Consider the following 14,761-nt stretch of genomic DNA (forward strand, 5'->3'; position numbering starts at 1 on the left):
GCCCCAGAGGAAAAAAGCTTTATTCTCAAGCTGCGTTTAGCCCGTGCACGCGACAATTCCTCTATAAGAGCGCGATAAGCACAAAAGTGCGGGAAAAATTTCCGGCCGCTGGATAATATACATATATGTATATATCCCTTGAAAAGTGACGCGGTGGGAACAATGGGAATGAAGAGACTCGCTGATTAAAACCAATTTTTTGTTTTTCCAAAATAAATCCATAAAATCCCCCATCCGTTTGGAATTTCATCTCGACAATTGAACTCTGTTGGACTCTGTTTAAAAAAAAATGCCCGAAAAAGCCATCCGAGCGGAAAATGGAAAAAAAAAAAAAAAGAAGTGGCCCACATTCCCGTTGCGCAAGCAGAGTCGTGATTAGAGTGGCCCGGTACAGCAAGGGCGCGATGATGAACCGAAACGAGTGTGGCTCCCCTAATACAGCGAAATTGACTCGGATCACCGCTCGGCTGGTCATCAGTCCGCGTACGTGTGTGAAATACCGTACACTGCCGCTCTCGAATTCAAGAGAGCGGGAGGTGTGGCGGGGGGAGGTGGGCGCCCTTCGATAAAAACGCGGTAAGAGGAGGCAAAAGCTGGCAGGGAAGCCGCTGCATCTTCCCGGGACGTGCAACACTGCAGCGGTGCTCTCGGGGAGAGATGAGCCAAGAGTGTCGAAAAAAAGCGCAACGGAGATGCACTGCGGCAGTGCACGCGGAAGAGAGGAGAGTCTCTTTGGACGACTGTACGTGTACCACTGCGAGTCGTCGTCGTGACGAGAAGAAACGGGGGGGAAGGGTCTTGAGAGAGAGAGAACCTCCAATTACGTTAAAATAGAGTTTCCGGCCAGAGTAGCTGCTGTAGCTCCCTCGCGCGCACATAGACGTACTTGCACGAAAGCCGCAGAAAAAGGCACGTAGTCTGTGTATGGTATATAATGTACGCTCTTTTTTTTTTTTCTCCTTTATACCCGATGCACCTTTGCAGCTGGGAGGGGCCACGTTTACGAGGTGTTTCCCTCTAATGGTGTATGTACCTACCTCTGACGTCCACCCGCTATGTAAAATCCAAGAGTCCAGCATCAGCTGCTCGGCACTTCTCCGATTCGCAGCTTTTTTATTTCCATCGCTCATTTGCGGGTTTTCCTGTCTCCGAAATAGCCCCCTTTCTCCCTCTCTCGGATTTATGTGCGGCGTAACGCGAGGGGACAAAAGCTTAATCATAACCCGGTATATGACCTACGCGTGTTTATTTTAGGGTACACTTTTACGATGATTATCGGCGCCGCTCGTATATATACTTATGTACGCCATGGTGTTGGCACTGGCTGTTATACGACTCTGCCTTCGCGTCGAGGAGCTCCTTGGCTATGTATAAAAGAGTGCGGCAGAGTCGCGGCGACGAGAAAGGGGAGGGGGGAAATTTTTTATTAATAAAGTTTGACGACGGCATTACATCTATACGTATTTGAGTACACGTAGCTGCCGGGAAATGTAAAAAAAAAAAAAAAAGTGTGTCTGGCTGATGGTCTTCGCGCCCCCGGGGGGGGGGGGCAGAGTTTTTTATTGGAAAAGTTGTTACAACAAATTGCGCGTTAAGCGCCCTCGGAGAGAAAAAGATGCCGGTTCATGAAGAAGAAGAAGAAGAAGCCGAGATGAAGGAGGAAAAAAAGATTACCCTTCCGGCTTGAATCGCTTGAAAATTGGGCCATGAATTTAATACGTTTCGTTTTATGCCCGCACCCGCCCGACCCCGGAAATAATCATCTCAATCTCGGTTATGGAATTACGGCCGGGGCCGTATTTTTTATTTTACTCGCCCGGCGAGTGGTCGGCCAATTGGATGCACCGACCGACGGAGAAGAGAGACGTCTGAGAGTTATAAAACTCTGCACGTGCATATATGTATATACACGTATATATGTATTGAGTGGTGGCGCGATCGTTTTGAATAATCGTATCGGCGGGATGGAAACCCGCTCAACTTTTAACAAACAAGTCCCAGCCGAGTGGTCCGCTTCCCTTTTTCCGTCGCCCAATCATAAAAGCTTTTTAGTTGCAGCGAAGCTCTTTGACTCGGAGGATCTCTCTATATAGGCACCGTTTGCGCGAAATCATAGCCGAAACTCGTTATACATTATTCGCCGACGCGCGCACGCAGCTTCTCTAATTGTTGCAAATGCACTCGTGACCGCGTCGTTAAAACCCTTGGCAAGTCCATATCGGATCTTACTCTTGGGTGGCATGGCTACGAAGACCCCCTGTGTTACGCTCTCTTTGTTGTAGCTACGTTACACTGGCGGCGCCGTCGATGCCTTTACTCCCCGTTTTTCACGCAGTATACGTATAGAGTTGAGATAAACATCGTCTTCGAGGCTCTCCCGAGGGGAGCACTCGTTCACGGTTCGAGTGGAGCTCCCCTCTACAAGTACACACAGATAGGTATCTCGATATTAATTTTTTAACCATTTTCACGGCAATTTCTTTTTTATCGCACCTATACTGAAACACTAAGATTTATTTGCCTGTCTACATATTATATCGTTGGCGTATTTAATATTAAATCCCTTTCCTTTGTGCCCGAGACTCGCTTTTCTCACCTATAATGACAAATTCGGTGCACATGTTCTTGCAAAATAATCTATTCGTCGTCGATCGCAACGTAAAGATTATATCTCAATATATATCCAAAGTCCGTGGGCTCGTGAATAAAAAAGTTGGGGGAATTTACCCAATAGGTATATATACACACGATCCCCGATGGCAGCGACAACAATAACAGGAGACGAACCGAATGCTAATAAGTACCCGAAATGGGTACACGCGGCAAACAAAACTCCCCTGCAACTGCGGGGGTGGCGAGGCATAAAAAAACCAAAACCTCGCTCTCGAGTGACACGTACTGCGGCACCCGCAAACTTTTTCGAGAGAGAGAGAGCCCCGCGTCGTTAGCGCAGGACAGCGGAAAAAGAGGGGGGAGGGGGAGAAGGGGCGGCTGCGCCTAATAAATACGATAGCACTCCGGAAACGGGCCTCTGCGGTCTCTGTAAATGTATACGTGTACGGCCGCGCGTCGGTGCGCGAAAATCCCGATTTCCTCCCCGGCACATGTAGAGCATCGCGCGTTAACCCGCCGAGAGAGAGTAAAGAAAGAGGAGGCAAAGCAGCCGGGACAATAGCTCTCTCGGATGGAAAGAAGGGGGGTGGGGATAGTGGAGGAGGCGAGTAGGCTCGCGCCCCCTTTGGCGAGCAATTTGGGGGCCAACGCGGGGATTTTTGTATTGTCGTCACGTGCCCGAAATCTTATTACCGGCACACGTGGTGTAATATTCCCGGCCGCCTTTGCTCGGCTGTGCATTAGCGAGGGGGGAGGGCTCCCTTCGGGATGCGCCGGTCCTAACTCTCTCTTTTTCCGCTCGCCGATGCCACCATCTCATCGTCCGATCGGCAACTACCAAAGTTTGCGCGGCTACGTGCACTATACGTATACCACAGTATACATTGTGTCCCATCCACCAATCTTCTCCGCAGCGAGTGTATATAGGTATGCGTATGTATTACACTTTGCTTCCGAGTTTTCCTCGAGCTCCCGCTTCTATATATCTCTTTACGCGCGTAAGTAACGACATCGGCTATGAGCACGGAGGCGAGGGGTTTCTTCCTTTTTTTTTTTTTCCCCCTCGATGCCTCCTCCCATTTTTTTGCAGCGGCAAGTGGCTTTCCTCTCGTTTCTTCATCCTCGATCGTCCAGAGTCACAACACTGACAGTCGGGCCTGAACGTGATCAAACTCCCAACTCGCGCGATTCACCCATCCCTCATCCCTTTTTTTTTTTTCTTCTTCTTCTTCTCTGATAATTATTACGTGCGTATACGTGGGCGTGCGTGCGCCGACTGATAGCGTTTCTCACGAAGAGAGGAGGAGGAGGAACAACTTGAATAAGTGAAAATGAGAAATATTTCGGACCCGCCGGGAGGAAGCATAACACGCAGCGGTCGAGGGGCCGGCTCTATTGTCGCTCCGGGAATGCCGAGGAATGCCGGCCGGCGGTATATGTACGTGTACACCCTCGATATAAGAACTCGAGGCTTTATTACGAATTGAGATTTCTTTTGTTTACTCGCCATCCGGTTCCTCTTTTTCTCCTCCTCCGTCGTATCTATACGCTTTTAATTGCCAGCGAGCCCTTCGATCCTGCACGTTCGCCACGTACGACGAATTTTTTCCTCCTTTCTTGCCCATACTCACCACCTCCTGCCGCCTTCGTTCTTCCTCCTCTTGCATTCGGATCGAGACGATGTGTGCCCGTCCGTTTATAGTTGGGCTCCTTTTCTGGAAAAAAATTTCCGTGCCCCGCCGGAATCCAAATGAAAAATTTTTCCCCAACTCCAAATTTCTTCCTCGAGCTCCGCTTGTTGTGTCGACGATTAGCTCTTTCGCTGATTTCTCGGTTTCGAGCAAATAAAATAGCTTTTTTCAATAAAAATGATCTTTTATTTTTTTTTTATCTCATTGGTGTAAGTGTTTCATTTCGAGCGGAATTTCTGTAATTTCGTTCAGTTGGGCTGCCCCGAGAGAAAATCTAGATTAGATCTCCTTCTCACGTAATAGCGGAATCGCGCAAAAAGCACGCAACCGTGGAAAAATGCCAACTCAAAACTGGTTTAGTTTTTTTTCTTCCCTCCCTCCCCGAGAAAAGCTAGGTCGTTGGAAATAGAAAATTTTTTTCCGTCAAACGTAGCATTTCTCGAGAAACCGCGTAAATATTTCAGCAAAATAAGTCCTATACGATGTTACAGATGCCCACATATATACAACCAATAATAGCGGAGCAGAAAATCGATTTTTTTCTTTATTCGCTCTCGTGAGTACATACAGCTTGTGGAAAAACCCCAAAGCCAGTATAAGCGTACGGTTCGGTCATTTCCTCCCAAATCAAAAATCGACTCGCATCCAGCGGGCTATAATAGATGTACACAGGAAAACACGTTTTCCAGTGCTTTGCGTGCGTGTATACAAATAAAATAAAAGGCGCGCGGCCGAGCCTCCATTGTGCGGGGCCGTGTACGTAATAATATACAGTCCAAGGGTTGACCGTGGCTTCGTGGACGTGAGGCGCCTCGGTAACAAGGACGAACTTGGCTTAGTCATATTCCCTCCCGTGTGGCATTCGAGACCCTTTGAAACTCGAACTCCAAAACACCTACGCTCGGGCACATTACGAACACACGTGCACACGTATAGACCAGCTTGACGTACGCCCGCGCCGTACGGGTTTCCTCGCCCCACCGCTCTTATGTATATATTTCTCTCCGCTCGACGTGACAGGGACATTTTTTTTTTTTTTTTTCTCCAGAACGGACCCTCTCTTTTTCCCGGAACTCATTCTTGCTGTTGCGGATGATTCGCCGCTGTTATTAATCAAGGAAACTATTTTTCGTTTCCCCCTTGTTTTCGGGCGACGGGCTGCTCTTTTGACCCGAAATTTACGCAGACGCGCGGAGCGAGGGTTATTTATGAATGTATTATTGCTCTCGGACCTGGACTCTCTCTCTTTTTTTTTTTTTTTTCTTTTTTTGTCGGAGGTTGGAAATTTGATTTTCGTTTTGCACGTGGGCGCCGACTGTTTAGGGGCGAGGAAAAAAAATGAGCTCCCGGATGGACTCGTGGATTATCTAGATTTCGCGTCCACAACGAGCGGGAGTGCGGGACGATATTTTTTAAAGGTTACCGTCATTTTTTGCTGTAAGCCCTCAAAAGTACTGGGCAAAGACACACGCGTGGGAGTGTTGTGGGTCAGTGATAGTTAGACCGATGGATGAAAATATTTATTAATAGTTATTAATTTAACTTTAATTAAACAAAAGTGACGAATTTTTGTATGTGTGTTGTGAGTTTTCGTATGTTATTAAAAATAATTTTCAGTTGTGATATTTGAATCTACTTGTTGTATTAGTTTTTCTAAATAATATGCAGCTTTATTATTTTATTGTTAAAATAACACACTTGGATTTACAGTGTACTTACGAATGTTTAGAATCTCGGAACCTGCCCCTGTCCTCGTTAGCCGAGTCTTCCGTTTCCTCCTTCGTTCCCGCAGAGCCGACATTTTCTCGAAAGAAGTGTATTCATCATCTACTTTTCTGCGCGCGAGTATTTGCGTAAGGGCATGCATGGACGTAAATTACCCACAAGAGTTAAAACACGCTGTAATAATAAATCACAATTTAAAGTTACATTAGACCGAGTCGTATTTCATTCTCCTCGGGAAAGTAGGTCTCGTGCTGAACATTTTCGGGGGATTTATCAAAAATATATATATATATAATATATTCCATAAATGTACAATCATTTTGTGGCGGTTCCTGTTGTTCCTACATTCAGTATCACGTTAAATGTCAGGATTTTAAATTAAGACGTGCAAAATTTCAATCGACCGTAGACTGCGAATCCCAAAAACACGAATACATCAGGGATGATTACTTTACACGTGCATCGGTTATGTGCCGATAATGCACTGATGGTACGACTTGGTACAGTGGAATATTTATCACGTTCGGTCTGTGGCCCAAGATAAAGATTATACCTTCGAGCGTATAGTGCACTTGTCATTCACACGTAATACTTATATAAATCAAAGCAATTTCTTATTTATAGTAGATGTATGTAAGGATGAAGCAAACGAAACTCAGCCTCTTGTTCTCTTTCTGTCGCAGGTTACCACCTCAGCAGCAGCAGCAGCAGCAACAAGTGCCAGTGGGCACACTGGGCCCGGGGGCTGGAGCAGCGGGAAGCGGGGGCTCGGGTAACGTGGTGCCCCAAGCGCAGCCCCTGGTCATGCCGGGCTTTCCAATGAGGGCGGCGGCCGTGCCCCACTACTCGCCCTACTCGCCGTCGCGCTTCCACATCGACAAGCGCTGCCAGCACCGGTGCTCCTGGAAGTGCTTCAGCATCGCCCTCATACTCGTCACCGTGGCCCTCGTCGCGATGCTTACCTACTGTGCTAGTGAGTTTACATTGCTATACGTCACCATTGGGACGTATGAATGAAATTACTAAGAAATATCTAGTTGAAGATCGGAAAAATCTTTTTTTTTTTTTTCGTATCGCACACACTTTGGAGATACTCACGACAACTTGTGTCTTCCACAAGCTATGGTGGAAAAATACTTGAGCATTCATAAAGTAACGTTTGACGCCTTTTTTTATTTATCAAGTTGTCACTTTGAAAAGTCTTAATAAATTACTGCGGAGTTTTTTTCTCAAGCTAAAACCAAAATAAAGTTTTTATAGCAAAATACACGCAAAAACCTTTAAAAAAAAAGTCAGATAGTGTCACGCGTTACGTAATTTATGTTCTAAAGTTGTGCCTGTAAAAAAACAATTTTTCCGATTCCAACTCCAATATATATCGCTAGCATAATCTCTCGCGTGATTTGCGTGTGCGAGTGTGGTCGAAGGAGATTGCTCTTGGAATTATAACTTTGAGCACCGGTTCATCGTGATTTACTTTGATAACTTTTTTCATCAGTCTTTGTATATTCATCTCAAACTCACGCGAAAGGCAATGCATGCAAATCCTGGCACATCCAGCTTTTCTAACGTAATCATCAGTGTAAGGTATCCGAGTAAATATTACGAGCTTGAGGGGAAATTAGCGCCCTTAAGCGAGAAAAAACTCCCCCAGCTCGAGTTAACTAGATAGCGTTTCAAGCGTGTGTCAACACGTTGTGAGTAGACAAATTAAACGCACGCCCGCAACGATAGGGTGTATCTAGCATTTTTTTTTTTTTTTTTGTTACGACGGAAAAGTTTTTAACTATAAAAGTTACGAGTGCCCTCGGTGTTTGTTCGAGTTCTGTACTTCATAACGACGTACGTACGAGCGATAAATTTATTACAAAATTAAATCATTCGAGCTGCAATGAAATTCATTCGGGCAATGAAATTTCCAAATTGTTGAATTTGAATAATTTATCACGTGCTGATGATACGAGCGTAATAAGTCGAATGTAAAATTTTATTGATGTTCTCTCGAGTGCATGATTCACGTTTTCGAGGCGCTTTTGTGTACATATATTTCCCCGTGAGCAGGAAGGTCGTAATTTTCGGTCCATAGAAAAAAAAAAGCACCGTATAGTAGATATACATATTTATTTTGACATTTACATTTAGAGTCCCGCATCCACACAAAGCGAACAAAAAAACAGTCACGTAGAGGGTTTTTAAACACATTTGTGAGAACGCATCAGGCATTGTCAAAAATACCGAATTTAAATACTTAATTATGGACACATTAAAAGGCGCTTTTCCCCCTGAAATACACATAATATTCCGAAATTCTCTATACGCCGTCCCCTTCTCCGGCGTATAAGTAGCAGCGCAGGGGCTAACGACCACGAGCCTCCGAGAGCCCGGTGTCGGGGGGCGTTGAGAGTCACTTGAGACACATTTATCATTTCCGAAGGCTACACCGAGCGGCGTCCGATTTCTTTCCTAATTAGCCGTAACTGCACCGGCCGACGCGAAACGGCTAGGATTTTTCACAATTCATAAATAATCCGATAACGAAGACGATGTGCCGCTGTGCTCTCTCGCGTTATTGAATCGTTAAGTTTCTTTTTTTTTCTGTCTTCGCCCTCGCCGCGAACGAAAGCCCATAAATTCTCCCCCTTACCCCAAAGGGGGGAGATAATATGACCGGGAGGAGACGGAGAAATTGCTCGCACGGGCGTTAATAAAAGATAACGTCACACTTACGGCGCGTGGCGGCCGGGAAAACTTTTTTTTTTTTTTTTCCTCCTCCTCGGGCTCTGCGAATAATACACGTCTACTTGCACCGGGTGACGGTGCAATAAACCATCTGGCGGCCAGCTGTGATTTCCCCGCGCCATTTGCACCCCATTGTTTTGCACTCTGCGGATTTCTCGGAGACGCTATAGCTCACCGCAAACAAAATAAAAGAAAGAAGGCGTCTCGAGACTCGAAATGTTTGAAACACATACTCGGGTGCTCACTTGCAGGCAGTGCGTGTCGTTGAAATAAAGGCCAGAGAGAGGGGGGGGGGTGTAGCGCGCGATCGACAATCAATCGGGGGATCGTCACGCAGAGGGAATTCGATGGGCTCGAACGAGCGTGTCTCGGGGGCTGGCGCTATCTCTTTGGATGCGAGAGGCGCGCTCGGGGTAATCAGGGCACAAAGCCGCGCCGAGCACGCGGGGGGCTTTGGAGAAATCGTCGGAGAAAAGTCGGGGCAATTTCTCGTTCCCGCGCACACGCGCCCGGCATACTTATACACTACACTCGTGACTGCCGTATTATTTATGGCATTATTGTACACCGCGGCGCGGGAGATGCTACTTTTGGCCCCGGCGTGATATTTGCTCTCGGGTGAAACGAACATTAAAAAAGAGCATCTCGTCTGCAAAAAAACGTTTTTCCTAGTTGGAGCAACAACGATTGTCATGCCATTTTGCACGACTGGAAATGAGATAACTTTTCTCTTGGCTCCGTCTCTGCGGAGTTTTGATACTATTTGAAACTGATAAAACTCGTTTGGCGAATCGCTGTCGATAACGGGACCGTTAATTAAAATTTTTCCTACCTCACGGAAAAATTGGGATGGGACAAGCATCAAAACGAGTTTAGATGACGTTCGCGAGATAAATGAGAGTGTAAAGAGCGTCCGTCACGTCTATATGTATAGTATATATACCTGTACTCGTGGGGCTCGGCGATCGGATGACAAAAGCCCCCCCGACGACTGTACCAGTCGAAGACGAGCGAAGGAGCCGAGAGGCAACTGTTGGCTTAATCGAATTCAGCGCCTGAATATTCATAAGCGCGTCCACGACGATCCATCGGGTATATCGGATGAACGAGAGTGAGCGAATGAGAGAGGAATGGGATATTGAAAAAATGCATTTGATTGTATTAACGAGGTGTCCGTGTGTTTTCAGCTGTTAACTCCATGAACAAAATCGACACGACGAATTGCGGCCTGGTGCAAGACGTCAAGAGTGTCGCCAACGAAAATGCAAATCCGCACGACTCGATATCCACGCAAATTCCAACCGAAGGTGAGTTTCCAACAATCGATCGCACCCCCCTCGGGCCGGTGTTGCCGAATAACCCGTTACACCGGCGCACGGCCCAAACTCGGCAAACATCCTTGCAACGCCAGCGCCACCATGCCCCTTTTTTTTCTCCCTCCCTCCTGTGTTTTCCCTCGAGCGACGTGAAAAATAATATTTGGAGGGGGAGGGGAAAAAGTTTAATTATTTCACTCGGGCGACACTCCGTCCCGGGAAAGCTGCTTGCGGAGGACAAAAACAATGTTTGCTCGTCGCGTGGGCGGCGATCGATACACGCGGATGACACACGGGAAAAAGTTCTCGAGAGAGCATTTTCCTTCACCTCGTCGTACAAAGAGTAGCTCTCAGAGTCTGTGACCCCCTTTCCTCCGGCCCCTCGGCATTTATCCCTAACCCAACACACCGAAAGCCATTAATATGCAGATGGTATGCGCGATCACGTGCTCTCCCCCTCTCGCCCCGGCTTAGCGCAATATTGATCATTAACGCGCACCTCTAATACCCCGTATATATACATATATTATACTCCGGCCGCGCCATTTTTCCCGAATCGCCGCCTTTTCGACTTAAAATTTGAATTTATATTATAATTTATCTCCCAACCCCTTCCGCGGATTAATTCAAATTGGCCAGTAACAATATATGCCGCTGTTATTGTTGGGAGGAAAAATTTTCGGCTCCTCCCACCCGCGGAGCTTGAATCCAGACTCGAGTGGGTCGCGTCAAAGGAGTCGTGGGCCTACGTAACACAAATAAATTATACCCCTTTGTGGCGCATCCTCCGTGAATTCCGGACAAAGGCGGGGGAGAGGACAGTGGAAAAAGGAGCGGGATAAATTTTTCCGTTTGTACGGTTAAAACGCGAGCGTAATCGTGACAGATTTTACTGCCGCGCTGCAGGTGCGTGCCCCCCTCCCTTTTTTGCCTTTTCCTTTCTTTGGGTGTCTCGTGCCGCATCGCGACAATGGGATGGGGAAGCGACGGCCCGCACAGCAAAAAAAACAAAGAAACAAAAGGCGCGTCAAAGAAGTATTAACTGTTTATACATCGTGCCCCCACGCAACTCGTCGTAATGCCTGCACTCGGTGTTGTTTTAATTTACTTTTTCCTCCCCCTCGCCAAGAAGAGAGCGACAAGATGTCAAATAAACGCTTTTCTCCTTCCTCGACTTGTATTGCAAACGCTATCCCGAGGAAAGAAATTGCCAGTGTTTTTGCCACCTGTGTATAGAAATCACTTTTTCCCCTGTGTACGCTCACGTACGGGGTGGCACAGCAGTTTTACGGAAAACGGATTTAGATAAAACTTTCGAGCTAAACAATAAGAGGGCCCGGAAAAAATGGGGAAGGGGGAGAGAGAGGGGGGACCCGCATCCTGCGTTTTTGAGATAACCCCGGTGCCATTAAGGCTGCCATTTTTACTTTATTTCCCAATAAACTTCGTACGGCCCGCGAGTTTCGGGAACAAAGGACACGCGAAATAAATCCACGTATCTCGAAACCTTTTATTGTCTTCCCTCTATCTCGGAAGTTGGGAAAAAAAAATATATATATATTTGTTTACCCCATGCAATGTATATACATATACCCGAATTCCCCGATCGAACGGTCCAGCAAGCTTGACGAACGTGTAAACAAAAGGTGTGGGTCCTTTTTTCAGAGAGCCTGCCCACGAGCACGGCGGAGCACTCGAGCTCGGCCGACCTGGCGGACCAGCAGCAGCAGCAGTCGTCGTCCCAGCAGCAACAGCAGCAGCCACAGCAGAGCGACCCCCAGATCCAGCAGTCGGCCCAGCAATGGCCGGCCGTGCGCGAGCTCCAGTCGTACAACGTCGCCCACTCGGCCGTGATACCCCCGTACCACTTCTGGAGCACCGAGTTCCGCAACAAGCAGCCCGCCTTCATCCGGCTGAACCTCACCCTGCCCTGGGGCGCGAACTTTGCCGTGTACGGCCGGCGCAACGTTGCCCCGAGCGTCACCCAGTACGACTTTGTCGAGTTCGTCAAGGGCGGCAGGCTCGACCACCGGCTGAAGCGGGACGCCCTCAGGGACCACGTGAGCTTCACGAGGACCCAGGGCGCCCAGCCCCCGTCGGAGGAGGGGCCCTCGATGGTGCTGCAGCACCTGCTGTACAAGCGCTCGAGCTTCGAGTCGATGCTCGTCAACGTCAGCCTACTCCAGTACCTCGACACCGGCCGCTGGTTCATCTCGGTCTACAACGACGAGCTCCAGCCGTACAAGGTCACGCTCATCGTCGCCGAGGCCGAGGGCGTATCCACCACCTGTCCCAACGACTGCTCCGGCAGGGGCTCCTGCTACCTCGGCAAGTGCGACTGCATCGACGGCTACCAGGTCAGTCATGTGTCACCATTATCATCGAATGTCTCGCTCGATGGACATTGTGGCTCCAATCCACGAATATTCCGCGACTTGCGTGGAACGGATCGACGCTGCTCGTGATGCCCCAATCAAAACGTCTTTTGCTGCTTCGAGAAACTCGATCCAATTTTTTCTCACGTGTGTAGGTTTCGTTGCGGTATGGCCTTTTAAAAAAAAAAACATTCAATTAAGTTGCCCGCGTTCTCGCAGAGGTGAATAATATCCACCGCGACAATTAAATTTCACTCGGATGTGACGTACGTGTACATAAATATACTGTGGGGAGTTATTTTGGGGGATGAAAGTCACGTTGGATCGGGGAAACGCGCGCCGAATGGGCACCGCCGAAATTAATAATAACAACGCGACAGCGAAATCTCATCTTCAGTTTGTAGCTTTGCCGGTGGGGCGCGAGAATGCACGTCTAAACACGGGCCGGAATTGCCGGGTTTCCTGCGGACGGGAAAAATACCAGCAGCATCAGCGGTGCGCGCGAACGAAAAAAAAAGAAAAGAAAAAAAAAGAAAAAAAAAAAAGCGCACGAGCCGAGCCGGCAGAATGAATCAGGATGCCCGAGAAATCTCGAGATTGAAATTAAAAATTCAAGGCATGAAAAATTCAAGGCTCGCTCAACTTCGATCGTCCCTGCATGGACTCTTTCTTCTTTTTCTTCTTCTTCTTCTTACTTCAGCGCGAGAGCTAGCACTATATAGGTAACCCCACTGCTACACACGTATACATATACACACGTACCTACGTACCGCAACTCATTACTTAGGTTATACCGCAGGTCCTATAATGCATATACCGTATAGCACGCCAGACAATTTCCTCGGCCGTGTATTATTGTAAAGCAAACAGCATCGCGGGGCTCCGAGGGCATCACGTGTGTACCTACTAATTATAATTAAACAACTGCAACATTTGTCGCTTACGGCCCAACTCTACTCGCTCCCACGGCCGGAAATGGGATACACATTAAACGCACCAAAATATATATATATATGTACTTGGAGTATCGAGCTGTTTTTGTTTTCATCCCACTTTGGGAGTCATTGCGGGAGTGGGTAGCCTCGCGCCACGGGACACCTGCCGACAACAAGCATACACGGCATATTATTATGCGCAAACAGCCGAGCTAATAGTGTACGGGGCACGTGCGTCACATTCGCCCTCTATACTGTTGCAGCATCAACACGTTCGCGCTATTATATTCGCACCCCCCTCCTCCTCTGAAATTTCGGGGGCCACTGTCCGTCCGAGCATCACAGCAGCGGCAGAGAGATACAGCCACGAGGCCGTATCGGCCGGCCGCGATAAGGAACGATTTTCGTCGCGCCAGCAGTCGTTGGCCAAACTATTATTATTATTATCATACGTGCACACACACATATATATATACACATATACCGATGGCACAGTATATATATACAAAGGGGTAGTAAAATGTAACCGTGTCCCACCATCGGAGAATTAATGCGGAGTCACGCGCGCTCCACCCTCCACCAATTCCTTTGGTTGGCTCTGTCTGGACTGTACTCGCTCCCTACCCACCGAGAGTACAGGTACATACAGACTAGTGTGTGTATACGGAGGGAGGAGAGGCTAACCCGGTGAAAGGCCCTGCGAGGGCAAAAACTCCTCAAATCGGACTGATCCGCGTGACTTAAATTCAAATCCCAAAGATGTATGTACACGAGGGCTAAGGGCACCCCCGTTCCATGTGTCTACCCCCCCGGAGATAAGAGGTGCGAAGGAGATTTTCTTTTTTCTTGTCCTCGCCTCCCTCCGTCATCGGGTCACCCCTTCGAGGATGTACGTCGAGCTGTATTAGGGAGGCCGCGATGACGATTTTGCTCCGCGAATTAGCGGGATGTGTCTTCCCCGACAGCGCCCGCCGAGCCGTGGGATGTATTTCGATCCCGGCGCGTCGGGACTTTAATTTGTACTTTTCGAGTCCCACCCCCTCGGGACAAGAGGATGTGTGTATATGTACGCGTCTCGTGGCAATTTGCCCTCTGATGCTTGTGCCCCGTGGAGCGTGAATTTTCACGAAAATAATGTTGGTATCTGATCTAATCGAGCCCCCCCCCTGCCCCCGACCTCTTGACATCTCGATTTATTTTCCACCCATCTTTCTTGCCACACCCACTATGTGGATCATTACTATCATTTTTATATATACGTGTTACAGGCTTGGATACCGTTTTGCAAGTGTTTCCGAGCACTTGGTTTTTACGGTCACGGCGAGCATGTTTTTTTTTCCCCCCCATCGTTAGGAATGACCGAAAGG

General features: G+C 48.0%; 1 protein-coding gene across 1 annotated transcript in view; it reads left to right on the plus strand.

Moving 5' to 3' along the window:
- Ten-a (Teneurin-a transmembrane protein) overlaps positions 1-14,761 on the plus strand; it is a 99,160-nt gene that overhangs the window by 43,307 nt on the left and 41,092 nt on the right. The window contains exons 3-5 of the mRNA XM_089597142.1: positions 6,713-7,002; positions 9,956-10,075; positions 11,750-12,441. Of these exons, the coding sequence (XP_089453268.1) occupies positions 6,713-7,002; positions 9,956-10,075; positions 11,750-12,441 (1,102 nt within the window). The remainder of the gene's footprint in view (positions 1-6,712; positions 7,003-9,955; positions 10,076-11,749; positions 12,442-14,761) is intronic.

The sequence above is a fragment of the Copidosoma floridanum genome, unplaced genomic scaffold (genome assembly GCF_036245765.1).
Source record: "Copidosoma floridanum isolate Cflo_tuat_1 unplaced genomic scaffold, Cflo_Japanese_pri ptg000030l, whole genome shotgun sequence".
NCBI classification, from domain to species: Eukaryota; Metazoa; Arthropoda; class Insecta; order Hymenoptera; family Encyrtidae; genus Copidosoma; species Copidosoma floridanum.